At 45.0% G+C, this 26,500-nt stretch overlaps 1 protein-coding gene across 1 annotated transcript in view; it reads left to right on the top strand.

The window, feature by feature from the left end:
• nrxn2a (neurexin 2a) overlaps nt 1-26,500 on the top strand; it is a 284,420-nt gene that overhangs the window by 66,120 nt on the left and 191,800 nt on the right. The window contains exons 7-13 of the mRNA XM_063202259.1: nt 4,569-4,730; nt 7,148-7,468; nt 7,517-7,594; nt 9,875-9,947; nt 13,561-13,983; nt 17,870-18,073; nt 21,923-21,949. Coding sequence (XP_063058329.1) covers nt 4,569-4,730; nt 7,148-7,468; nt 7,517-7,594; nt 9,875-9,947; nt 13,561-13,983; nt 17,870-18,073; nt 21,923-21,949 — 1,288 coding nt within the window. The remainder of the gene's footprint in view (nt 1-4,568; nt 4,731-7,147; nt 7,469-7,516; nt 7,595-9,874; nt 9,948-13,560; nt 13,984-17,869; nt 18,074-21,922; nt 21,950-26,500) is intronic.

The following is a 26,500-nucleotide window of genomic DNA, read 5'->3' as shown; positions in this document are numbered from 1 at the left end:
TTTTTTTCAAGCTATCTTTGGATCTCAAGAGTGTATATTTCAATACTTCAGAATGAAGCTTGCTAGCATAGGGTGGGTACTGGGTACACTGAAGAAACACCTAATCATTATCTCATTTTAACATAGCCAAAAAGAGAATTTATTCCTGAAATTGAAAGCAGCCCCCCTCTATCAAGCAATTGCCAGTGTGCGCAATAATAACACACATTTTCATACATCTTGCGAGCAATTTGCATAGTAAAATTAAATGAATTTAAAACAAGCAAAACACAGATAGTATTGAAGCACGAGAAGCACATTGAGATAATGGTTTGTGGTGCCACACGTGACGGCCTTGTTTACTGTATGTTATACGTGTCAGTCAGTTATACGTGTCATGTAGCCTATGTGCAAACACAACACATCCATTTAGACACATCAGTCATCCGTCATATATGTTAACTTGTCATTATGTGCCAATGATCTGTCCCAATCTACTGATCACATTAGCATCCTAGCTAATGTAAAACAGCATGACGATGGTACAGTACAGTGTCGTGTCACATAGATTTACATTAATCACAGCATCTTAATGTGAACATACAGTACAGTACTGTACTGTATATATCATATTTGATGATGTGCCACGTGTCAAATAGACTTACGTTCATCTTGGTATCTCAATATGGACATACTCTTTTTGATGTGCTACCACCCCCACACAAAAGCTATTTTCATCAGAAAAAATCAAGGAATGTCATGCCACAGTGACAGTGGATGTCGATGCGTGTTTATGCCCCCACTTTCAGTGCTGTTAGACGTTCTGTGCTAAGCTAAGCTAAGCCAAACAAGCCCAGCGTGTAAAGGGTGACATCAGCTATTTGGGGGCTGTGTGAATGGAGCGCTCGCATTAATCACTTCACACCTGTCTCCCCAACTGGAGCAGGCTGACATCCAAGGTGCTCCGCGGCAACGCTTGATTTATTTACACATTGTCATGCAAACATCAGGTCACACAAGCGTTGGCATTGCATGCCACCACACATCCGGTTGTAGTCACTCGCGCTGTTGTATTAGATTTAGAAGTTATAGAAGTGACATCGTTGCCCTTCTCACTGGCGGGGGTCTTCAAAGTATGCCTGTGTAGATCTGTACTGTATATCTGTGGATACACAAGTGCGACAGCACATTTTTCCAGGGTTAATTCAGCATTGACTGGGTAGGAACCACTAAATGATTGTATAAGTAGCCCCTTAATGCGCGCCGTACCTCCAGTGGCATGCTGTAATAGACATTGAAATGTAATTACTATAGCACTACAATACTAAGACACAACACAGGCTCTTTAGTGATGTACCACGACTTGGTCATTACCATACTGGTAACAACAAATTTATAAAGCCGCGTCTTAAGGGGTTAACTCTTTGAATGTTTACTTACAGTAACAAAATTTACAGTGTAGCGTCTCGAGCTTGTGTCACATACTACCATTTTGTTGTGTAGCCGTTGCCTGATCCTTATACCAATAATTATAAATATTATAATATTATAATAAATATAATAAACCTTAATCATTATCGTAAGAGAACCCTTGTCACACTGAACCCTAATAAGAACAAAACCCTGAATATAACCGTAGCAGCAATTCCAAGTAATTCAGAGCATATACAGTAGAAGCCGTTCCCTAAGCAAAGCCTGTCTGACCATCATTTTTGTCTGTGTGTATGTGTGTCTGGGGCTCTCTTGACGTCATCTTCTGCGCTGCGCTGCGGTGAAGCTCTCTAAATCCTCCTCGCTGCCCCCCGCACCTGTGTGCTCAGATACAGAGCGCACTGTGCATTACTCACCTCGCTGGCGCCATGCCCAACCTGGCATCCTCCTCCATCCAATGGCTCACTCGTCTCGAAAAAGTCTTCTTTGAAAAACCTCAAATTTACTCTTAGAGAAGGACGAAACAGAAAACAGATAGTACAAGCGAAAAAACAATACCTCTTCTTCAATATCGCATGAAATGGAAAGTCAGAGGACCGCCCCGCATTTAGTGTTCAACATTTTCTGTTGTTGACCTTTAATATCGCTATTCAGGGAACAGCCATGAAATCCACAAGAAAGTCTTCTTTTGGTGGAGGTGTGGAAAGAGACCTGGTGTAGTAGATCTCTAAATAGTGGTAGGCGAGTTTATCTTCAAACACTCAGCGTGCCTGCAGGTTTGAGCCATCTGAGCAAGAAGCTCATCCCCTATCAGCATGATTCATGCACAGTAAAAAAAAATACAGTGGTAATTCAACCCTTAGAGAGTACCCTGGTAGCAAATACACTCTAGGGATGTTAAATTGACTATCTTAAGTGTTGAATTAACTCTGTGTTTGTTTTTTTACGGTGATGGAACAGCATTAGTCCAGAACTCATTCTCCGTAACTGACCCATGGGGTAGATACCTGATGAACTGAAAGAGTGGACTGTTTATGTAGAGGGGAGAGGAGGAGAAGGAGAAAGGAGGAGGAGGAGGAGGAGGAGGAGGAGGAGAAGAAAACAGCCAGGCGACCATACTGCATGTGCAATCATGGTTGGATAAGGTGGTCCTTTTCTTGTTCTATTACCCTATCTACCCACTTCACCTACACAATATGTGGCTCTATCACCAAAACGGGAAATAGGACGCATTCATCACCTGATGGGGTATATTATTAGAGTTCGGCTTTGAAATAAGATAATGGTATGTGCTATTTAAATTGCCAGGCCTACGTGTGGTCTCAATGTCTCCATTTGTTTATTAGTGATGGCTGACATAGTTAAACATGCGGCGTTCAATTCAGCACTTTTAGAGTATTGTATTTTGTTCCAGAGCGCTGTGTATGTGTTGAATTAACACTGCTTTTTTTCTTACTGTGTAGAAACACACTCCTCAGGAAGTTCAGGAGTCTATTGGGGGTTCTCGGTTTTGATTTTCCCCCAGTGACCTTTTGTTGTTGTACAATAATTTGATCTCTAATGGCAAATGTAAGAAATGGGTGGTACATTGATTCAGACCTTTTTTTTCAAATGCTAGAAATGGAAACATTGAAAAGAAAAGATGAGGAGCCGAGGAGATGTGGAGTTGGGTGGTTTTCTCAATAATGTAGTCTCTCAGTGTTTCATGTAAAACCTCAGTGGTATTGCCATGTGTTCTCTGGTGTTCATTTTCCAATGCATGTGCTCCGCAGAGACCTTCCTATCACACATTAGCAGATGTAGTTATCCGGAATTGATCATTGTCATTCAAACGGTATAAGCAGACATGAGATATGTGTGACTAAAAAGACTCATAGAATACATGTGGTCGTTACTTGCAAAAAAGAGAAATATCTTCAGATATGTTGTGAAAGGACAAAAAAAGAGCAATAGGGTAATTCCGTCATCATACAGATGGCCCTACGTTGGCTACCATAAAGATAGTGAAAATATGAATATACCAGCTGTTGGAACTTTGTGTCTAGTTGTGGTTCGAGTGGTCTGTTGACATTGACAAATCAGTAAACAAACAAAATTAACTGAATTTCAGCATACCATCTGTTAAGTCTCTGTGGATGGATTATCTACGTAAATACGTAAAGTGGGCCATGTTACACATTGATTTATGTTTGCATGTTGTTTATAGCTAATGCTGAGGTCATTGATTTTCTTTATCAATCAAATAGCCTGAGCTTGCAGTCCAAATCTGCTTCAGCAAAAAAATTCTGAGTGAAGGGGAAGCAAATGCTGTTCTGCAAAAGACTTGGAAAGCCAAGGCTGTTTGGCAAAAGACCTAGAAACTCAAATGCAAGAAGAATGACATGGTGTATATCAATTCAGAATCAATTCCATACTCTATGATTTAACCCAAGACGCCTGCTGAATGCCTCAGCCCTTTTTGGGAAAAGGTGCCCTCAACCTATAAAAAGCTAAATATCTCACCCTCAGAAGCATATAAAAACATGAAATAAGTTGCATGCTAAAGCTTGGACCCTCGCCTTGCATTAAAATGTGTTCATTCAGCTCTAACATGCCCATATGTTTTAATGTAAAAATAACATCTCATTCTCAAGTACCTAAATGCAGTCTATGTCGCTCCAAGTGCCTATGGTCAATGTGTATATGAAGGGTTTATTTGCAAAACGGTGTATCTCCATTTTTTGACTTTTGCATTTTATTATTGAAAATGACTGTTCAGAGGGTCTATCATCTATGTGTGAATTCTTACCATTCTAATATTTTTGAGAACATACTTTTTTAACCTATATAAAATGCATTTTGCAATGCAATTCAATGGAATGCCCAATACAAAAGGTCAATTTCCCAACATTCTACAAAATGGAGATACACCGTTTTGTAAATAAACCCTTCATATGCAGTACCAGGCTTAAATAGACTAGTTATCTGGACCTGATCATTCTCATTCAAACCTTGAAACTCAGACCTACCTGTAGACCTAGAAAATCAAATGGTGTATGAATTCTCTCTTTTTTCTTGCACTGAATTTGTTTACTCTTACCCTCTCGTTTTCTTTTTTCTTTTTTTTTCTTTCTTATTTGTCGCTGTTCCAACCTTTGACCTTGTTTGTTGACCTGCAGGTCACCATCTCTGTGGACGGGCTGCTGACCACCACGGGCTACACGCAGGAGGACTTTGTGATGCTGACCTCGGACGACATCTTCTTCATCGGAGGCAGCCCCAACACGGCTGACTTGCCCGGCTCGCCTATCAGCAACAACTTTATGGGCTGCTTGAAAAATGTGAGTGTCACACCGCGAGCCAATCAGTGTAACATTTCATATTAATGTCTGCTTATAAAGCATTGGTAACACTTAGTAAATAATGAAATAATGATGAAGAAAGCATTAACAAATGTTTGTAAATGACTTGTTAATGTTTGTAAATGTTATGTTAATATTTTATATCAAACATTTACAAATTGTTTGTAAATGACTAATAATACTGTTAAAAGATTTGTGAAATCGTGAACATATTATTTGTAGATATTTTATAAAGTAGGAACAAAATGTAGCTAATAATAAAAAACATTTGTTAATGTTTTATTCATCATTAGTTAATTGATTACAATACTTTATAAGCAGACATGAATATAAAGTGTTACCAATACCAGTGTTAATATCCACCCCACTACAATGTTTTTCTTGCCACCACAGAATTTCCTGCTGCTTCCGGTTAGGCTGCGCATACGATAACCCTTCCAAATGACGTAGCACTAGCAACAGATATGGAATCGCAATGCTTCCGCCCTTGTAACCATGGTAATAAGGTGGATAACGCTTGCAGAGTTAAAATTAACTCTGTTTCAGATAACATTTGGCCCCACTGAAAAAAAATAGTGTTCATTTTACTCGATGGTCAGTGTAAGATTTTCAGTTAAGTTTTACTCAATAGTGTGTTCATACACATAAACATTGGAATGTGAACAACATTATGGTTGGTGAAGTGTGTAATCATCTTGCTATAAACTTGCTATAGAGTGCTATAGAAATCACACCACTTGCCAGTTGCCACTTTTGCCCTCACATAATTTGAGTAATTTGACTCTCCACAGTGTTGTAAATACTGTGGATTTTGTACTGGTTTACTCTGAGATATTAACACCCCATTTTTTGCAGTGGCACAGTGGCAATGAAAGTAAAACAGAATAAAATCCTTTCGTAAAAAAACCCCCAATAAATCCAAGCAAACGCTGTTGGTATGTAGAAACAGTGTGCCTGCGAGGAGTTTGTTATTACCTTATACTGCTCCTGCGGTCCTCTTACCCCTCCCTCCCTGCTTGCGTCGCAGCATGTCAGGCGTGTTTTATGTGCTGATTACCATTTGTGATTGTTTGTAATCTCTCTGAGCCTGCCGGGCGCCACCACCGGTCCCCACCCCACCCCTGAAGCTCATCTTTCTGCCCAACCCAACCATTCCATCTCCTACGGCCCCACAGAGATGGAGAACTCCGGGACTGTAATTCATGCCAAGTTACTGTTGAGCACCCTTCTTTACAACTCTGACAGCCAAATTAAACATTGATTTCCTTTATAGATTCCCGTTCTGGCCTCCCAAGCCTCTCTGTCTCCATCTTGTTGACCCGCGCTGGTATCAATCACGTCCTCATTGCTACGCAGTGAACCTTACTGTAATTCCTTGCGCTAAGTAAACGCTGTGTTTTAGGGCCGAGGAGGCTCTCTCGCTCTCTTTCGCTCTCTCTCTCCCTCTCTCTGTGGTACTTTTTCATCTCAAATGTTTAAACAGCTGACAGAATTAGGCATCATTGATCCGGAGACTGGACACATTTTGCTCCCGTGGAAGTTGAAAGTCAAAGACGGTACACTCACTCTGCACATTTTGGAATTCATTTACAATGTGTCATTCAGCCTAAATGCATAAAGCCGTCAGAGCTTGAACAGTTCAGGGCAGCACACATTCCTCTGCTGTATAGTAGCTGGAGGAGACATCCTTAGCAATGTAAGCCAAGTTTGGTACTACCTCTAAATGTTTAATTTTCTCTCTGTCTCTGGGGCTCTCTGGATTCTGTTTTTTTCCCCTCCTTGCCTTTGCACCTGTGTTTTTTTTCCCGGCATGCAAATTACCGAAAGGCGTGTAGTGTGAAATAAAACGTCCTGGTGTATTTTCAGAGACACTCAAGTTCGCACCCCGCAGCCAGGCGTCAGTCATCTCTTTGACAGCTAGTGTCGCGGGTGTGAAAATGAAAGCCGTGTTCATCTCCCGCGACCCTGGTCGCTCGGTGCACCCCACCCACCCTCCACCCTCCACCCTCCTTCACCCATGGAGGAGAAGTACATGTAGGTGGCCCATGTGACCCGGAGAGCAGCATTGTTCTCGCCGCACAGCTGAGCACCTCTCGCTCTCTCCGTTTGATGTGACAGGGGACACAACTATTTATATAGACAGGAAGACGGGGGTGAAGACACGGGTATTTTGGCTGAAGTGACACATCGTGGGCTGAAGTCATTAGGCTCACTGTCTTTCTCGTTTTCTCTCTCCCCCCCTCCTATGTTTCTTTTCCTCTGTTTTCTTTTCTCTCCCCTTCTTTCCTTGTCTGTTTGTGTGTTTATCTCTTTTCTCTCTGTCTGACCATCACTCCATCCATTTTCTGTCCTGTCTCTATCCGCCTGCTCCCCTTCCAATTAAACCCTTCCAACAGGTGGTGTACAAAAACAGCGACTTCTGGCTGGAGCTCTCGCGATTAGCCGAAAGCCGCGACCCCAAGGTCACGCTGCACGGTGACCTGGCCTTCCGCTGCGAGGATGTGGCGGCGCTGGACCCCATCAGCTTCGACACGCCGGGGGCCTACGTCACGCTGCCCAAGTGGACCACCAAGAAGACCGGCGCCATCTCCTTTGACTTCCGCACTACGGAGCCCATTGGCCTGCTGCTCTTCAGCCACGGCCGGGATCCCAAGTCTCCGGCTGGGACGGTGGCGGCGGCGGCGGCAGGGGCAGGGGCGGCACCGGGGATGGCACCAGTGCCAAGGGAGCTCAAGGGCACGGGGGACAGTAGGGCGGGTACACAGCGAGCTGACTTCTTCGCTATGGAACTGCTGGATGGATTCCTCTACCTCCTTCTGGACATGGGCTCGGGATCCATCAAGGTAAGGACATGTACGATGCATTCCACATAGACGGTGTGGGTCCCTTTCTGAAAGTACCAGACACTGTAAAATAGTAAATAGTAAACCGATATTTTGGCGAGCTAATGCTATGCTAGTACATCACTCACTTCCACCAAGGTCACAACGTTATTGGTCAGAACTTTCCCACGACACTATGCAAGACCTCAGTGCACTGTGTGCACTATGCACTAAACACCATTGTGCAATTTGAGACACAGCAATTTTCTACAGTGCTTCGTTCTGAAAAAACAATTTTCTAGTCTCAACAGTTGCTGCAGTAGTGTAGCCTATACTGATGGGTTTTTTTCATTCAGAATAGGTCTAACACCATCTTTCAATCTCATATAAACCATGCTAGTGAAGCCGGATATTAAAGGTCATGATGTTCTTCCGTGCTGTCTCAAAGGTTGAATAAGAAAGAAAAACGGTTTATTTTTCAGCCTCAGTATGTTCCTTCCTTTGTTCAGAAACTGTCAGGAATCAACATTTATTAGGCTAGCAACAACACCTGCTCATACTGACTGCATCTTGCACAGGGGAGTCTGTGAGACTATTGAGAAATGTTTTGTTCATGAATGTGTAGAGAACTGAAAGAATGATTGAAAGGATTGTAACATCTGCCTACCGTATCCAACTGCTAACGTCTGGTGAAGGGTGCAATTAGCCTGGCCGTGTTAACATGGTCAAGAAGCACAATTGAAATTCAGCACTCAAATTCAAAGCCTCTACTCATGAACACTGACATCGACTAGCGGATTTGTCCAGTGAAGATATCCCCACTGTCAACCATGTCCATTGAGGGAAATTCTGTCCTGGTCTTACCAAACCACCTGTAGGGAAATTAAAATTGAGTGGAAGCTTATGGATGACAAGGCCAGGTAGGCTATGGAAACCCATATATAGCAGTATGGAAATCCAACACTGTGCAAACTGGTTCTTATGGAAATTGTGCAGAGGCAGGTCTGTAGCCAGGGTAGCCTCTTTGTGCAGTCTTGTGTTGAAAAGATTCAATATCCTAACAACATTGCAGAGACCTTTAATTAACAGATTCCAGTCATTACACGAATGTTATAACATAGGTTCTGCGCAAAGGGGTTCACCGCAGAACATTTACTAGTCAAGGTGGTGGGGAGGTCAGCTGTTACCAGAGTCACATGACTATCATCATTGTAAACATTGTTGTACGGTCTCAGATGCATTTATTACATGACCCCCCCATAATTAAAATAAAAAAACAGTGCTGGGGGAAACCAGGGTCTTGTATTCAGATGGTGTTGTGTCATCTCTCTGAAGTTTCTTTGTTCTGGCCTATCAATAAAATGACATTTTCTGAGGCTGAAGCAGGAGCATAGGCTACTCTTAAAGTGATACTGTCCCATTTTTGGAAATAAGCTCATATTACCTCTCCTTGAGTGAAATGATTGAGTTTTACCTTTCTCCTATACTTTCAACCGTTCTCTGAGTACGGCAGTGCAAATGTTACCTCCATGCTAGCAGATAACATTGAGTCCTATGAGACCAGCTGGCGGCTAACTGGTCTCATAGGAGTCAATGTTAACTGCTAGCATGGAAGTAAAATTTGCACTGCCGTACTCAGAGAGCGGTTGAAAGTATAGGAGAAAGGTAAAACTCAATCATTTCACTCAAGGGGAGTTGTAATATGAGCTTATTTCCAAAAATGGGACAGTATCACTTTAAGCACTATTCGTACTGCAAACCACCCCAGCAAATTACTTTTGAGAATAATACTAGAACTAAGTCATATATTACTGTATTTTATAGCAATAGGGTTTCCATGTATTTTAGTAAAGCACACTTATTGAATGAGTGAAAGTCATCTCGAATGCACAATAGACCATTGCAATAGGTCACGTTTCAAAGGGGTCTATGAATTATGGGGCTGTATGATCAAAGGGAATTTGTTGAATTATTGAGAGGTAGGAATAAAGGAGCTCAGAGAAACGGGCAGTATTATTCAGATTTGGCTCCAAACCCTGTTAGTATGTTGAGTTAATGATCTTTTGCTCACCTGAAAGCATCACCTCTATATCAAAATCCTAGGGTGAGCATTATGTACATACTGTGATTAATGCATTTATGTAATTGATTGATTGAATTTCACTTGCCATCTATCTGTGCCAAGTCTGAGCACAATCAGCACAGGTCAGAACATCAGCGTCCTATCAGAGAGTCCTATGGTGATTTTAGAACTGTTTTTTTTAGAATTTTTGTTTGTTTGTTTGTTTGTTTTTCCTCTAGGTCAAAGCCAGTGCCAAGAAGGTGAACACCGGGGAGTGGTGCCATGTTGACTTCTACCGGGAGGGCCGCAGAGGTAACATGACGGCTGAGTCAGCCATGCTTCTGTGTTTTCCTGTTTCATTTACTCTTTCCATGTAAGGGTCATGGTGTATCCTGTATATCTGTATAACCGAAAGCCCAACTGGGAAGAATGGGAATATCCCAGTTTCCAAGGTGGGCTTTCAGTTAAAGAGATACACAGGATATAAAACAGTCTTTTTACTGTAATTTGACTGCCAAGCTCACATGTTTGGCTGTGGAATTGTGATAATTAGAATCAATCTTGTTTGGATATGGTTGATACTTATAAAGATATTTCAACAGATATTTATATCTACTATATGCGGTATGACATATTACTCTCAAAATAACACTGGGATCCTGTTGGTATCCCGCATTCTGTGTTCTCTCACTTGAATATGGCCAACCTGCCAATTTCCAGCCCTTCAAAGTCTGGAACAATTCAGCACCGGTGAAAAACGAATGCGGTACTGCTTATGTCAGCAGAATCAGTGGTCCGATTTGTTGCAGCTCTCTCTGCTGTAGTGCACAGAGGCATTTGAAAGATGCCAGTTGATATTTGAGAACTTCCTGTCGATTGGACGTTGGCCAGACCGAGCCCCATCTACATATTCGGTGCGACAGGCGGACCAGGTGTCTTGTAAAACCCACACTGTAAAAGATATAGACAATTTTGACTCCATTTCCCTGAATTTTTATACATTTTACAGCTACGAAAGGAAAGGGCGATATTAAGCTCCAGTAGCCTTGTGGTTTTCTAAAGAGCAAGCCTCACAGTCTCTTTTCCTAATCCTAACCAGTATTTTCAGTGTTTCCAGTGTGCCAGAGACATGCGGCTATCATTGTTGGAAAAACCATGTTGTGTCAAAAAAAAAATAGGTTATTGCATTTTTGGTAAAGCAACTTATTGTGAGAAAAGTTCATTTGGTAACACTTTATTTTATCAGGGCTTTAGTTATAGTGTGCTCACTCATTGGGTACAGTAGAATAACTGGTGTAATAACATGTAAGTACAACTGCAGTAGATGTTATTACATCATATATTATATGTATCTATATACATACTGTATCATAATGACAATATGTGATGACCATAATGTACTATGACCATCATGTGATGACCATAATGCACAATGGAAGAAAGGAAATCCGCACACTGTTACTGCTCACCAATTTATTGAACACAACGTTTCGACCTCAGGCGGTCTTCATCAGGTGTATAGGTCAGACCGCCTGAGGTCGAAACGTTGTGTTCAATAAATCGGTGAGCAGTAACAGTGTGTGGATTTCCTTTCTTTCTTTACGCACGCTTGTTTGATCCAGCACCTGTTTTACTGGATGTGCGCGCATCACCTACACTACTTTCATAATGCACAATGACCATAATGTACTACAGTATGAAGTGGATTTTATAATACTTTACCAAAGTGATGAATTCTTCCAGAGAGGCAAATAGCTGAACTGAGACCCTCATCTTTTGTATGTAGATTCACATAAATACAAATTGTGAGTACAATGTAATAACATGTAATACAGCTGTACTTACATGTTATTATACCAGTTATTCCACTGTACCTAATGAAGTACGACACTGTAATTAAAACCGTGTTTAAATAGATTGTTACTGTTCATTTGTTCTGGGGATCTAGTCAACGTTGTGTGTGGTCGTTGTCAAGGCGTCAGCCTGAACAGTGCAGTGCGGGGGGAAACCCTGACTTTCTCCGCCTGCTCTAGTCCAGTAGCCCAGCTCGCCAAGTAGCTCAGGTCGACAGGACTCTGCTTTACCATACCCAATATAATATAATATCACCCTACGCTGTTTAGGCTATGTAGTGAATCTACAGTAATGAGGTGTCTTTGCTCTCCTGGAAGACTTGCATGCGATTATGACTCTGCATGCTCTGACAGCGAATTTATTTTTTCCCCTCTTTTCCAGCCAATGTGTTGAGAGCCAATACATATTTATATTCATCTTAATGCGTATTCAGATTTCACTCTGCTGTTTTTTTCGCCCTTCTGCACTGAATTGTGCACTTATTTGCATACATTTTTTTGATATATAATTTTCCGTGCAGCCATGACATTGTGTGTCATTTCTTTTATTTATTTATTTATTTATTTATTTATATTTTTTAACATCTCCGGAATGCAAGATGCACTTCCGACTGAGCACGCAACACGCAGAGGCATAAATGAGCTATCACATGTTCATATTAATGCTCTCCATCTGGCTGTCTAATATTTAACATCAATCTAATGTTGCTCCATCCCTTTGTTCTCCCCTTTTGCTCCCGCTCCCCTCCCCCTTCTGTCATTCCTCTTCTTCACTCTGTGTGTTCCATCTTTCTCTCTCTCTCTCTCTCTCTTTCTCTCTCTCTCTCTCTCTCTCTCTCTCTCTCTCTCTCTCTCTCTCTCTCTCTATCTCGCGTACTTGCTCTATTTCCCTTCTCTCTGTTTTTCCTTCCCTTCCCTTCCCTTCCCTTCCCTGCCCCCACCCTCCCTCTTCCTCTCTTTCTCTTTCTCTCTCTTTCTCCCTCTTCCTCTCTTTCTCTGTCTCTCTCTCTCTCTCTCTCTCTCTATCTTTCTCATACTCACTCTGTTTTCCCTTCCCTCTTCCTCTCCTTCTCTCTCTCCCTCGTGCCCTCCCTCTATCTTTATCTCCATCTCTTTCTCTGACTCACACACCCACTCACTCACCAACTCACTCTCTCTCTCACTTCGTCTCCTTCTCCCACTTTGTTTCACTCATGCCCTGCCTTCATCTTTGGCTGGCACACACACACCATCACTCCCTCCCTCTCTTTTTTCTCTCTCGCCTTTTTTCTCCTTCTCTTCACCCTCTCTCCCCTCCTCCCTCTTCTTCTCCCTCTCCTCCTCTATAACCTCCCTCTGTCCCCCTCTCCCCCTCCTGTTTCTGTCTTCCTCTTCCGTCCCTGCTCCCCGTCTCTCTCCCTTCCCCTCTCTCTCTCTCTCTCTCTCTCTCTCTCTCTCTCTCTCTCTCTCTCTCTCTCTCTCTCTCTCTCTCTCTCTCTCTCTCTCTCTCTCTCTCTCTCTTCCTCTCCAACCCCACATTCCCCATCCCTTTGCTCTCCTCCTCCCTGCTCTCCTCCTCTCCATCCCATCTCCTTACCACCATTGTCTCTCCTCTCCTCTGTTCCCTCCTCTCTTCCCTCTCTCTCCTTCCATCCCCTCCCTCCTTCCTCTCTCTTCCTTCCCTCTCTTCTCCTTCCCCACTCCAAATCCCCTCTATCCCCCTCTCTCCCCAACTCCCTCCTCTCTCCCTCCTCCCACCTCTCATCTTCCCTCTCCACTCTTCACTCCCTCTCTCTCTCTCTCTCTCCCTTGATCATTCACTCCTCTCCAACTCCGCTCTATTCCCCTCTCTCCTCACCTCTCTCCTCTCATCCTCCCTCTCCTCTCCTCTGCTCTCATCCTCCCTCTCCTCTCCTCTGCTCTCATCCTCCCTCTCCTCACCTCTCCTCTCTTCTCTTGTCTTCTCCTCTCCTCTCCTCTCCACTCCTCTCCTCTCCTCTCCTCTCCCCACCTCCCTCCTCTCCTCTCATCCTCCCCACCTCCCTCCTCTCTTCTCTCCTCTCCTCTTCCCTCTCCTCTCCTCCCTCCACCAGGCTCTATCTCGGTGAACGGCCACAGCACTCCCTTCTCCGCCAACGAGGGCAGCGAGGTGCTGGACCTGGACGGCAGCCTGTACCTGGGGGGCGTGCCGGGGGAGTGGCTGGGCCAGGGCCTGCCCATGCCCCCGGAGGTCTGGACGGCCTCGCTGCACCTGGGCTTCGTGGGCTGCGTGCGGGACCTCTTCATCGACGGCCAGAGCCGCGACCTGCGGCGGCTGGCCGAGCTCCAGAGCGCCCCCGGCGTGAGCGGGTTCTGCACGCGCGAGACCCACCGCCGGTGCGGCGCTGGCGCGGGGGTGGCGAGTAGCAGCAGCGCGGGAGAGCCCTGCGCGCACGGAGGACGCTGCACGGAGGGCTGGAACCGGCACGTGTGCGACTGCACCGGCACTGGATACCTGGGGGGCAACTGCGAAACGGGTAGGGGAGCGATAAACAGAGAGCAAGAGAGAGGGAGAGAGAGAGTGAAAGAGAGCGAGAGAGAGAGAGAGAGAGAGAGAGAGAGAGAGAGAGAGAGAGAGAGAGAGAGAGAGAGAGAGAGAGAGAGAGAGGAATCAGATACGAAATCGGTTTCACCAGTTTCAAATACACTTGCACACAGCAGCACATGTATCCCCCTTTTTATCCACGGTTACAAGGGGCTGTGCCATTAGCAGTTGTTAGTGCCTAATCATTCAGAAGGGTTATGGGCAGCCTAACGAGGAACTACCAGACCGGAAATCGATAAGCGTTGAACTGGGCGGGGTTAGTGAGCAGGGTAATAAAGTGTATACCTGAGGAGGGGGGTCAACTGCGAGATGGATAGGGGAGGCCGACAACAATGCAGTTGGACAGGGTTTTTTTTGGCCAAGTATAGTTGTGCGTAACTGGGGGCAACTGTCAGATGTGAAGAGAGGTGCACGTACATACAGGCGAGAAATATGACTCAGAATCAAAGAGTTTTGTCCTCAAGCAACTAGACTTCTTCTTTGAGCTTGAAAACTCAGAGGAATCCAGTTGCTTACAGCTAAACTCACTGAGTAGCCGTACCATGACCTGGATGAATGAGAATCTTCACAGACATTTTGGACGCGTTTTTTTGTTGTTGGCCGACCACGTTTGAGTATACTTGGGGAACGTCTGTGGGATAGGTAGGATGGTGTTGCAGCAAGGAATCAGAAATAGAATCTGAATCAGACATGGAACCCAAGTACACTTTTATATACCTAGAAGCCAACTGTAGCACCTCCAGAGAAGTGAGAAATCTGACTCAGAATGACGTTTAGTGGCCAAGCAGTCTTGGGAATTAACAGTGAGATGGGAAGCGGAGCTCAAAAGCAAGGGATCAAAATGAGTAAAAGTCAAAGTCAAAGATGGCGTCAGCCCGGCAGACAAATTAGAAGTACGGGTCTAAGCATATGCGTGTCATTTCAGATATCAGAATCTGAAGTTTTCTCGGCTTACAGAATTCACTTGCATACACCAGGCAGTCAAGAACACAATACATATTTTCTATGTAGTAATAGTAGTACAGTAGTGTAACTTAATTGATCCCCTATAGGGGGAGGGGGGAATTAAGGTGTCGAGTAGCTCACATAAAAACGCATAATGCCCACATGGATATTTCAAGACACATACTGTAAGCACAGAGAACAGTCAGGGAGGGAAAATAAAAACTACAGAAAGAACATTTTCAAAAGGCAATTGTGCAAGCACATTCTGTGAGTTGAGGTAGACAAGAGGTTAACATGACCAAGAATGAGTGTTGACAGATAAGTCCAATATATAGTATTGCCATGTAGAGTTGTATTGTGATGTAGAGTTGATGTAGAGTAGAGAGAACTAAGGCATGAATAGTGTTCAACAAAGAGCATAACATACAGTGTATGTGTGTGTGGCTAAGAGCCAGCTGTGAGAATAAATGGCCATTTTTGTATTGATCAAGTGTAGCAGGTGGACCCTAATGGTGTGGCAGTTATAGTCATGGGTTTGGATTGCCGCTACTTGAAATCCTATTCTAGTTTGAAAAATGTAATTGGTGGAGTAAATAACCAATGCTCCCTCCGTCACCCCTGTCCATGGCTGACGTGCCATTAACTGAACCACCTTTAACCTCACGCTTAGTCTCTTGAGAGTGTACCCCCTGTACCTCATTAAGTGCAGGTCTCTCGGAACAACAGCGTCAGCTAAATATAATTGCTAGGTAATGCATATTCCATACACCCAGAAAAGGGTCCCCCATGCATTGGGCATGCACACATACAGACAGTGATGGGTGTAATAGATTGATTAACGTAGGATTGGTGGGTTGACCTGGTTGCATTGGACTGGTAAAAGAAGGTAATTTGAAATACCTGGCACTAGATAAACTAATGAATGCATTTTGCCCATCACCGCGCACAGATATGCATTTTTCCAATCACTGTGCACAGATATGTAGCGGTACACGTATAACATAACACAATAAATACATATAATGCGACCAAAATAACAATGGAGAAGCCCAGCTGTGCCACAGAGAGACAGCCAGCCAGGCAGTCTGTTACTCAGGCAGCTCCAGAGCTCTATCGGCCCGAGTAGTAGCAGCACACAGCGCTTCTCACTAAGTCCCTCCGGACATGATTATAGCAAACACACTACACTAGCTCATGCATTTAGCATTGCAGGGTGGGCTGTTGTTGTTATTCATCAACACTGCATCCTGGGTCTGTGATCCACCCCATCTTAGCAGTGTGTCTCTAGTGCCCTCTTGTGGACAAGTGCTGAACTCTGTGCTATAGTGCTGTCAAGAGCGTCCTGAGGAAGACGAACAAAGTAGAGACGTTAAGTTGTTACGTCTAGGTAACACGCTGCTTGCTGTTGCTGAGTCTCAGGTGTTCGGGTGTCACAACACCCTCTCCCCTTATCCGCTCTTCAGAATGGTAATGTGATTCTGAAGGCATGCTGTCCCGAGTTAGGGAGCAGGTGTTTGTGAGAGCCCTGTGAGTGCTGTGCTGCTGTGCTGCTGTGCCCCGTGTTGCTTTGTCAAATTGCCTTGGGAGCTATACCTGTGACTGAGTGTGTGTGTGTGTGTGTGTGTGTGTGTGTGTGTGTGTGTGTGTGTGTGTGTGTGTGTGTGTGCGTGCGTGCGTGCGTGCGTGCGTGCGTGCGTGCGTGCGTGCGTGCGTGCGTGCGTGCGTGTGTGTGTTTGTGTGTGTGTGTGTGCGTGCGCGCGCGCAGGTACATTTCTGAGACTGTGTGTTAAAATGTGAATACTGTATGTATATATATTTTGTGTTGTTTGGTATTGCAATGCTGTTCATCTGTGTATCGTATGTGTAAGAGTGCTGGTGGGTTTTTGCATTCTTGTGTACATGTGTGATTTTGTGTGTGATTTTGTGTGTGTGAGTTTGCGTCCTGTAGTTACGTATGTGCTTTTTTCTTTGTTTGTACAGTTACTTTCTTGTGTACATGTGTATTTTCTGTGTGAGTCTGCTCCCATGTTTTGTGTATGTGTGTGTGTGTGTGTGTGTGCGTGCGTGCGTGCGTGCGTGCTGCGTGCGTGCGTGCGTGCATGCATGTGTGTGTGTGTACATTTTATCGATGCCTAAATCCTCGCGCACCACCAAACAAAACCACCAACACCACATCGTGCTATGATGCCAGCATGTTCGTGTTAGTCTTGATTCCTTGCACATAGCCAGCCAACCCATTTACTATGTTGCATTACATGTGTATTATGTATGAGCTGTACATACAGCATCCCACAGAGGCAGAAGAAATGAGCCGTGAAGCCAACATGCTCCTCCAGTACATATGTACTGTACATACATACATATGTATGTATGCCTGAATTCTTTACATAATAGTTCAGCTACTTACCAGCTTACCAACATTGTTCGCATGTGCCTGCTCGTGTGTGTTTATGTGTGTGTGTGTGTGTGTGTGTGTGTGTGTGTGTGTGTGTGTATGTGTGTGTGTGTGTGTGTGTGTGTGTGTGTGTGTGTGTGTGTGTGTGTGTGTGTGTGTGTGTGTGTGTGTGTGTGTGTGTGTGTGTGTGTGTGCGCGCACGCGTATGTGTGTTGTGTGTATATTATGTATGCATTATATACCACAGAAGCAGCTACTTACCAATGTTCTGTGTGTGTGTGTGTGTGTGCAATTTGTGTGTGTTGTTGTGTGTGTATATTATGTATGCATTGTATACTATAGAAGCAGCCACTTACCAATGGTCCGTATTGTGTGTGCATGTGTGCGTGTGTGCGTGCACGTGTGTGTCTGCGTGTGTGCACGCATGTGTGTGCGTGCATGAATGTGCATATGTTTTGCATGTACTTCATCCCCGCAGAAGCGGCGGTGATCAGCTACGACGGCAGCATGTTCCTGAAGGTGGCCATGGCGGAGGCGCTGCACACGGAGGCGGAGGACGTGGCCCTGCGCTTCCTCTCCCAGCGCGCCTTCGGCCTGCTGCTGGCCACCACCTCCCGCGAGTCCGCCGACACCCTGCGCCTCGAGCTGGAGAGGGGACGCGTCAAGCTCACCGTCAACTTAGGTACCAATCGCACCCTGCCCTATCCCGACCCTTCTTGCCCTTCCCCCCTGACTGGGCGGTTCCACAGGCGCTCCGTTCCCTCATTGTGGTCAAACACTCTCTCCCTCATACCCTGCCCCTGGCCTTTGGCCTTTGGTCCTCTCCCATATGAGCCCTCTGTGCCCAACCAGCGAGTCAAGCTCACCGTTAACCCATTGATGCCTGATGTTGCGTTGCGCAACATTGGCCCTGGCGCCTGGAGCTGCATTACGCAAAATTCAGGCTCATGAGATTTGAGACAACATTATTAAAAATCTCTATTTGTTTGAGATTAATGAACACATCCTAATGAAAGATTAGGGTCTTAGCGCTTAAATGCAACTTAATGCATATTTTTTATGTGCTTCAGAAGCTGAGATATTTAGGTTTTTATAGGCTGAGGGCAGCTTTTCTCCAAAAGGGCTCAGGCATTCAGCATCCTTTTTTGCAGTTGCCTTAGGCGTCAATGGGTTAACCAGGAACAACCCCCCTCACACTCACACGCAAAACACTCGGCCCATCTTCTCGGCTGTCTCTCCCATCCCTGCTCCTCTGTGCCCAAACAACCAATTACCTTACATGTTTCGATGGTATAGCTTCCGTCTTCATGTCCCTGTCCCTGTCCCTGTACCTCTGTGCCCAAACCACCACCTACCACGCCACAACTCTCCCCTACCCATTCAAGCCCCTCTCCCCATGCCCTCCTCTCCTCAGTCCTGTGCTCCCAAACAATCACTTGTCATTCACCGCTCGCCCCACACTGGAACCTCTCCCCCATCCCTCCGTGGCCAAACAACCACTCATCACTCCCCTAGTATGTTGCGTAGCACCCTGGTCCTCTCCTTGGCCCTCCTCTCCCCAGCTCTCTTCTCTCCATTGTGGCCATACCGCACAACCACTGGCCACTCCTCCCAAATGACCCCCGACCCCTGGAGGATGAAGTGGTTACAGTGGTCACCTGGGGGCTGTAGAAGGCCTACCGTACCGTACCTTAACCCAATGATGCCTAAAGCACCTGCAAAAAAGGCTGCTGAATGCCTAATCTCTTTTTAAGAAAAGTTACCCTCAGCCTATAAAAACCTCAATTTCTCATCCTCTGAAGCACATAAAACATGCAGTAAGTTTCAATTAAATGCCAAGACCCTCATCTTGCATTGGAATGTGTTCATTCATCTCTAACATACTAAGATTTTAAACAAAATTGTCTCAAATCCCATGAGCCTGAATGTTGCGTCATACAACTCCAGGCACCAGGGCCAATGTTGCACAACGCAACATCCAGCATCAAGGGTTAAACTCAACCTCAAACTTCGCCACCCCTGCCTTAAGCCCCTCTCTTCCCTGTTTGTGGCAAACAACCACTCACCACTCATCCCTGTTCCCAACCCTCCCCCTCTCCACAGACAAACACACACCATTCGCCATTCTCCCCACCTCAGCTCCTGCTCCAAGCCAAACAACCACACACCATTCGCCACACTACCCTTAAGGGACCATCAGACCACTGGAAAGTATAGTGGCGGGAGATCACGATAATCACTGGAGGCTGAAGTGTTTAGTGCTGGAGAGTTGGCCGCCTCAAACGCAACCTAGCCAAGCCAATGCCCCCCCAAACTCCAGCCTCTCTCCCCAGGCCCTCTCTCACCCCTCTCCCCATCTCTCTAAGACCAAGCAGCCACTCACCATTCGCCACTGTTCCCCAAAGGGCCCACCGGACCACTGGAGGGTATGCTGTTGAGAGGTGTTGGGCTATAATTGCTGTAAGATGGGGGAATTAGGGAGCGCTGGCCTTTGCCCACGGCCCATATTCCCATCTGTTTATCTGGAGTGAGACAAACCCGTGTCTCCAGGGGCTTCATTATCTCTTTTCTCTTTTCTTGATCTCTTTTACTCTCTCTCTCTTTCTCTCTCTCACACACACACACTCTCCCCCATTCTCTCACTTAATATTCTCTCTCTCTCTCTCTCTCTCTCTCTCTCTCTCTCTCTCTCTCTCTCTCTCTCTCTCTCTCTCTCTCTCTCTCTCTCTCTCCACTCCTCTCTCCATCTCTCGCAGTATCTCTCTATCTCTCTCTGTATCCCTCTCTCTCTCTCTCTCTCTCTCTCTCTCTCTCTCTCTCTCTCTCTCTCTCTCTCTCTCTCTCTCCACTCCTCTCTCACTCCATCTCTCTCTCCACTCCTCTCTTTTCAGCTCTTCAAGGGCTGATGGTCTGCAACCCTGGGAGCAGATAGCCAGTGTGACCGGTCCAGCATTGCAGGGTTTAGAGCTGTACTGCAGATTAGTCCGCTGGGGGGGTCAACCCCCCTCTGGTGCTGCCACTCTCACTGCAGGGCCTAGGCTGTACTCAGTGGGAGGTGCTTTAAAGCTTGGCCTGCTTCAAACGGGGGTTTCACTGTACGATGAGTTAAAGCCCACTCTGGGTGCGAGGAACATGATCACTATCGGGATTTAGTGTTTAGGGTTTAGCTTACATCTACTTGAGGGTTTTTTCCTCCCCCAATAGCTGGTATTACAGGGTGTTCCTAAATCTGGAAACATCTGGATTGCTTCAAGTTTGTTGAATTGTGTCATGTCATTTATTTGAATAACAAAGCCATATAATGAATAAAATTAAATTAAAGAAAAATGTGACATGCTGCATTCGGTCTATATTTCTAGACTTTAAGGACGCTCTGTTTATTGTCCCAAAGGCTAATTATTTTTAACGACACTACTGAAGTCACTGTAAATGAAAAGAAAAACAGATTTTTCCACTTGTGTGCCAACTATAGCTGGACTGGTCCCTGGCGGTCTGTGTCCACACTTCTGTAGCGGTTGACAGCCAGAGAACACCCTACAGCCTAAGCCGAGTCTTTCACATGATCATTTGCTGTAATGCAGGTCTCTGCTGACATTGAAAGCCTGCGTGTATGGCTACCCCTGCAGCGCGGCTTGACAGCGCTCATCATGAGGTGTGCTGTAAAAAGAATGGAGCGAGGAATAGACCGAAAGACCACAGATCACATGGCCATCGGTTGGCTATAGTCTTCTGTGGTTGTCTTGATTGTGAAGGTCTCGACTTGGCTCTTTGTGTGCAGACTGCCTCTCTCTCCTAGATGTTGGTTCAGCAGCTATTGCCTGAATTCAGCAGAGAACCACACATCATTATTCAACCAGGCTTACTGAAAATAAATCACCATTATTGTAATCATAGAGGAGAAATGTGTTGCATTTTCATCAGAAATAAATTAGAATGTATGAATCATTTTCCCACATAAATTACATTGTTGTGCGAGCCGTGGGATACAATGCATACAATATTTTCTCCTTTCCCTGGTTCACTCTATCTATCTGTCTATCTATCTTTATATCTATCTATCTATCTATCTATCTATCTATCTATCTATCTATCTATCTATCTATCTATCTATCTATCTATCTATCTATCTATCTGTCTATCTATCTTTATATCTATCAATCTATCTATTTATCTCCCTTTCCTATCTGTATCGTTCATCCTATGTGTGAACTGTACAGTATTATACAGTATAATATAATTTACAGTACCATACAGTAAACTGTACAGTATATAAAAGTATTAGCATGGTGCTGGTTGGTGTGGTTGGTAGGCCTGCTGTTGGGCAGCTGAACCAAGAGAGAGGGGGGCAGTGCTGGCTCTGTGCCTGTCCCCGGATGGTGGCCTATGTAAAGAGGATGATTGCAGAATGTACCTTGAAGGATGTGAAATGTTTTTGTTTTTCTCTTGTCTCTCTCTCTTTCTCTTTCTGTCCTCCTCTTCTCCCCACCCCTTTCCCTCTAACTTCTCCATGTCACTTTTTCTGTTTTACCAGATTGTATCGGGATAGGCTGTACCGTTAGTAAGTGCCTCTCTTTTTTACATGCTAAAAAACACAAATCTCAAATGACCATTACAGTAAAACGATGAGTTTCTTTTCTTTCTTTCTTTCTTTCTTTCTTTCTTTCTTTCTTTCTTTCTTTCTTTCTTTCTTTCTTTCTTTCTTTCTTTCTCTCTTTTTTCTGTCTGTCTGTCTTTCTTTCTGTCTTTCTTTCTTTCTGTCCTTCTTTCTTTCTATCTTTCTTCCTCTATCTGATAAATGATTATAGAAATCACATATACTTTTACATTTCATGTAAAAGCAATGACGTACAGTAATCATGAGATGATGAATTCTGCCAGAGTGCCACATTTACGAGCCCCTTCAACAATTTTTATGGACGCACTGACTCACACGTACACATAGCAGCACTCCACTCAACCACTCAGCCATTCTTCCCACCGCAGTGCAACTCAATACCAGACCATATCCAGCATGCACCATTCAATGACAGGGCCTGTAATTCCTGCTCGCTTGATTACCACACCCAGTCCCTAAGGCATTATGCCCCCTCTAGAGCCCATTGGCCGTGTCAAGGTGAGTAACGCTTCATCTGATTGCTGCTGTTGTTGTTATTGTTGTTGTTGTTATTGTGGTGATAAATGCTGTGAGGCTGCATTAGGCTTGTGGACAGGGCTGATGAAAGCGGTGCAGAGAGAGAGAGAGAGGAGAGAGAGAGAGAAAGAAGAGCAAGGAGAGAGAGAGAGAGGAGAGAGAGAGAGAGAGAGAGAGAGAGAGAGAGAGAGAGAGAGAGAGAGAGAGAGAGAGGAGAAGAAGAAAGCAATAGGAGTGTGTGTGTGTGTGTGTGTGTGTGTGTGTGTGTGTGTGTGTGTGTGTGTGTGTGTGTGTGCATGTGTGTGTGTGTGTGTGTGTGTGTGTGTGTGTGTGTGTCTGTGTGTGTGTGTGTGTGTGTGTGTGTGTGTGTGTGTGTGTGTGTGAGAGAGAGAGAGAGAGAGAGAGAGAGAGAGAGAGAGATACAGAGAGAGAGAAAGAAAGAGAGAAAGAGAGAGAGAGTGTGTGTGCTTGTGCGTGTGCGTGTGTGTGTGTGTGTGTGTGTGTACATTCATACATGTGTGCATGCGTGTCCACGTCACGTGTCTGTGTGTTAGTTACCCTTGGTGGCCACACAGAGGCAGTGTGGCTCCGTGCTCCAGTCCCTGCATGCTGGAGGACCTTGTCATGTGCCTCACGTACAGAGGCAGCAGACAGTCTCTTTAGTGAGATGCGCTGCACTGAATATCCTTATTCTGTTTGTCAGCTCATCTGAATGATTAGCAGCGCGATGTGAAAGCGCATCATTGAACGAACCGAAGCCTCAGCTCTGGAGAAGGATATGCATCTCTCGGGGGGGTGGGTTGGCTTGGCTTGTGGATTCACACCGCAGCCAGCAAGGCACAATGAGCTTGTTTCATACTCGCTCTGCGATGGTATACACACACAAAGCACAGCTCCGAGATTTTGTATCAAGATGTTTAACAGCTGGGCCAAGGATGCATACAAGGGTGCAATACATACGTCCCTCCCTCCCCTCTCCCCCTCTCCCCAGCAACAAAGACGGGGCCGCGCTATTCCCTGTGCAGCTGCCGATGCAGTGCTCACCTATCACATCAGATGCCTGTCAAACATATTCAGACTGATGGAAGTTTTAATTGCAGGAAAATCTTAATTGACCCTTAAATAGACAGAAATTGACGGCAGTTTAACTAAATGATTCTCAATTAGGGCCCTCTGCCATCTGGTTCATGTCCTCTTTTCCCGCCTCGCACCGCAGCCTGAATTTTAAACAGCTGTATTTTTTTCTGATCATACATTCCCACCATCCAGTATGACAGCCCAGCTCGAAAAAAGCAACAGGAAAAAAAAAGCTCCCGGGGTGCATTTCTTGAAACCATAGTTGCTAACCACGTTAGCTACTTTGTTGTTTGCAATGCAATTTCCCATTGGCAACTACCCAAGTTGCTAACTGGCTAGCAACTATGCTTTTGAGAAACACACCCCTGGCCAATGAGAACGCTGCCAGTTTGCCCATTAAGATCTTGCCCAGTTGTTTTGACGTAAATAGCTATTAGCAGCGTTCTCATAAATAAATGCCCACCTGTGTTTATTTAAAGCACAGCATATTCCACTACTGATGTATGTTAGTGTGCAAGCATGCCTGTGTGTGTGTGTGTGCATGTCTTTGTGTGTGTGTGTGTGTGTGTGTGTGTGTGTGTGTGTGTGTGTGTGTGTGTGTGTGTGTGTGTGTGTGTGTGTGTGTGTGTGTGTGTGTGTGTGTGTGTGTGTGTGTGTGTGTGCGTGCGTGCGTGCGTGCGTGCGTGTGTGTGCACATATGAATGTGTGCATGTAGGCAAGACACAAAATAAATATTTCATGACAGTCATGATGTGTGAACCACACTCAGCACCTATGGAAACAACACCAATCTGTTTCCCTCACTCTTCTTACTATCCTTGTTTTTGAAGTGGTGTAGGTATAGTATTGCAAAATTCATGACTGAAACGATTTGGAATGCTCCAAACACTCAAAGAAAATATTAAGACACACGTAGTAAGATATAATACAATAAACATATCTAAGATTTTTTTTAAAAGTGTATAGGAAGGGTGTTGAGCCTGCCAGTCCAGGTGATCCTTTGACTTCCATATTTTTATTAAAAAAAAAATCAATACAATCGAACCGGGTTCAAAAGGCTGCCTATTGTTTTGTTCACAAGCTCGAAACCCAAAGACCTTACTTGTCTCTCTTTTGTGGGAGTAGGTCCTACAGTATGTTAGCAGATGAGTCAGTCTATGATGATCAGTTTGTAGCAAAAGTTTGGTATTCTGGCACTGATGACATAGCATTTACATATTCATGTACCATACGATGCATAATAATCAATATAGGAGTTGCGAGAAAGCCTCCCATTCCACTGCCATATGGAAATATCAATTTAGCAAACCAAGGTTAGAAAGGTTCTTCAAACAATCCTATTGTTTTGCACAAAAACTCAATAGCCTAAAATATAAATCGATTTGTAGGGGGAAAAGTGGTGTTTTGGTTCTGGTGGCATAGAATTTACATATACATAAACCTTATATAACCCTGTCTGTATACCTCCCAAACTCTGTTGTTTTCTGTTCCTGTGGGGTCCTGTCCAAGAAAGCTGTTGCCACTCAATCTCACCCATCTGCAGTAGTAGCATGATATCAATTACCCCTATAAAGAATTGGGCACAGAATGCATTTTGTCATTTTCACTTTGAGCTCGTAAAGTGGCAGTAGTATAATATAGTTTGTTTATACGGGCAGTTAGCATCAGAGTGATGGATAGCTTCATAACCAATCAAATGTACGGCTGCCAAAGCGGTTATGGTCTCTTTGTATTTGGGAGATGGCAATTTAGTTTTGGAGCTGCTGGCTTTGAAATATAGTAGTACGCAGCGCTTTGGGGGAGCTTCTTCCAAACAGTGTTGGTCAAAAGCAATAGCACACCAGCTGTTTTGCCATAGCGAGGTGTGTGTGTGTGTGCGTGTGTGCGTGTGTGTGTGTGTGTGTGTGTCTGCCTGTCTGTATGTCTGTGTGCGTGTGTGCGCATATGTGCATGTGTGTGTGTCCGTGTGTGTGTGTGCATGTGCGTGCACCTGCTTGTGTGTGCATCTGTGTGTGTGTATGTGGGTGCATTTGTATGAGAGTGCCTGTGTCAGCTATGTGCTTGCCTGTGTGTTTGTGTCTGTGTCTGTGTCTGTGTCTGTGTCTGTGTCTGTGTCTGTGTGTGTGTGTGTGTGTGTGTGTGTGTGTGTGTGTGTGTGTGTGTGTGTGTGTGTGTGTGTTTGTGTTTGTGTTTGTGTTTGTGTGCATGTGCGTGCACCTGCTTGTGTGTGCATCTATGTGTGTGTATGTGAGTGCATGTGAATGAGAGTGCCTGTGTCAGCTGTGTGTGTGTTTGTTTGTGGGTATGTGTGTGTGCGGGTGGGTGTATGCATGCAGGGGAAGGTGTGTGTCCAGTCCAAGTTTGGCGTTGGCGTGTGTGGGTGGGTGTGTGTGTCTGTCTGTGTGTCTGTGTGTACGTGCGTGCGTGCGTGCGTGCGCGCGTGTGTGCACTTGCATGCACATGTGGTGTTTGTGTGTGTGCTGGGACAACATTAATGCATGTCTTGTACATGGGTCCAGACCCTGTTTAAGTCAGGGAGTCTAGATAAGACCCTCAAAGAGGCCCTGGATGGTTGCCTCTCCGCTTTATCTGTTGTCATTTCTGAGTGACCAAAGGGCCACGGAAGTGTGTCGCAGATGATATGTCCCCAAATAATTTATCTGACACCATCAGATGGTGGTGGACACCCCTTGCGCAGTGCAGTGTGCACGGCTCTCCCTGCATGTTGAGCCTGTCCCTGTCCCTCAAGGTGAAATGAGACCGGCCTGGGGGATGTGATCCAATCTCACTTCAGAGAAACCCTCTTCAAGTTTCCCCTGAGCACTCTCTCTTTCTTTTCTTTTATTTCATTCTATTCTGTCTTTTCTTTCTATCATTCTTTCTCTTTCTTTCTTTCTTTCT

Source organism: Engraulis encrasicolus, chromosome 7 (genome assembly GCF_034702125.1).
Source record: "Engraulis encrasicolus isolate BLACKSEA-1 chromosome 7, IST_EnEncr_1.0, whole genome shotgun sequence".
NCBI classification, from domain to species: domain Eukaryota; kingdom Metazoa; phylum Chordata; class Actinopteri; order Clupeiformes; family Engraulidae; genus Engraulis; species Engraulis encrasicolus.
Note: the sequence above shows the minus strand (reverse complement) of the source record. Positions and strands in the feature narration are given on the sequence as shown.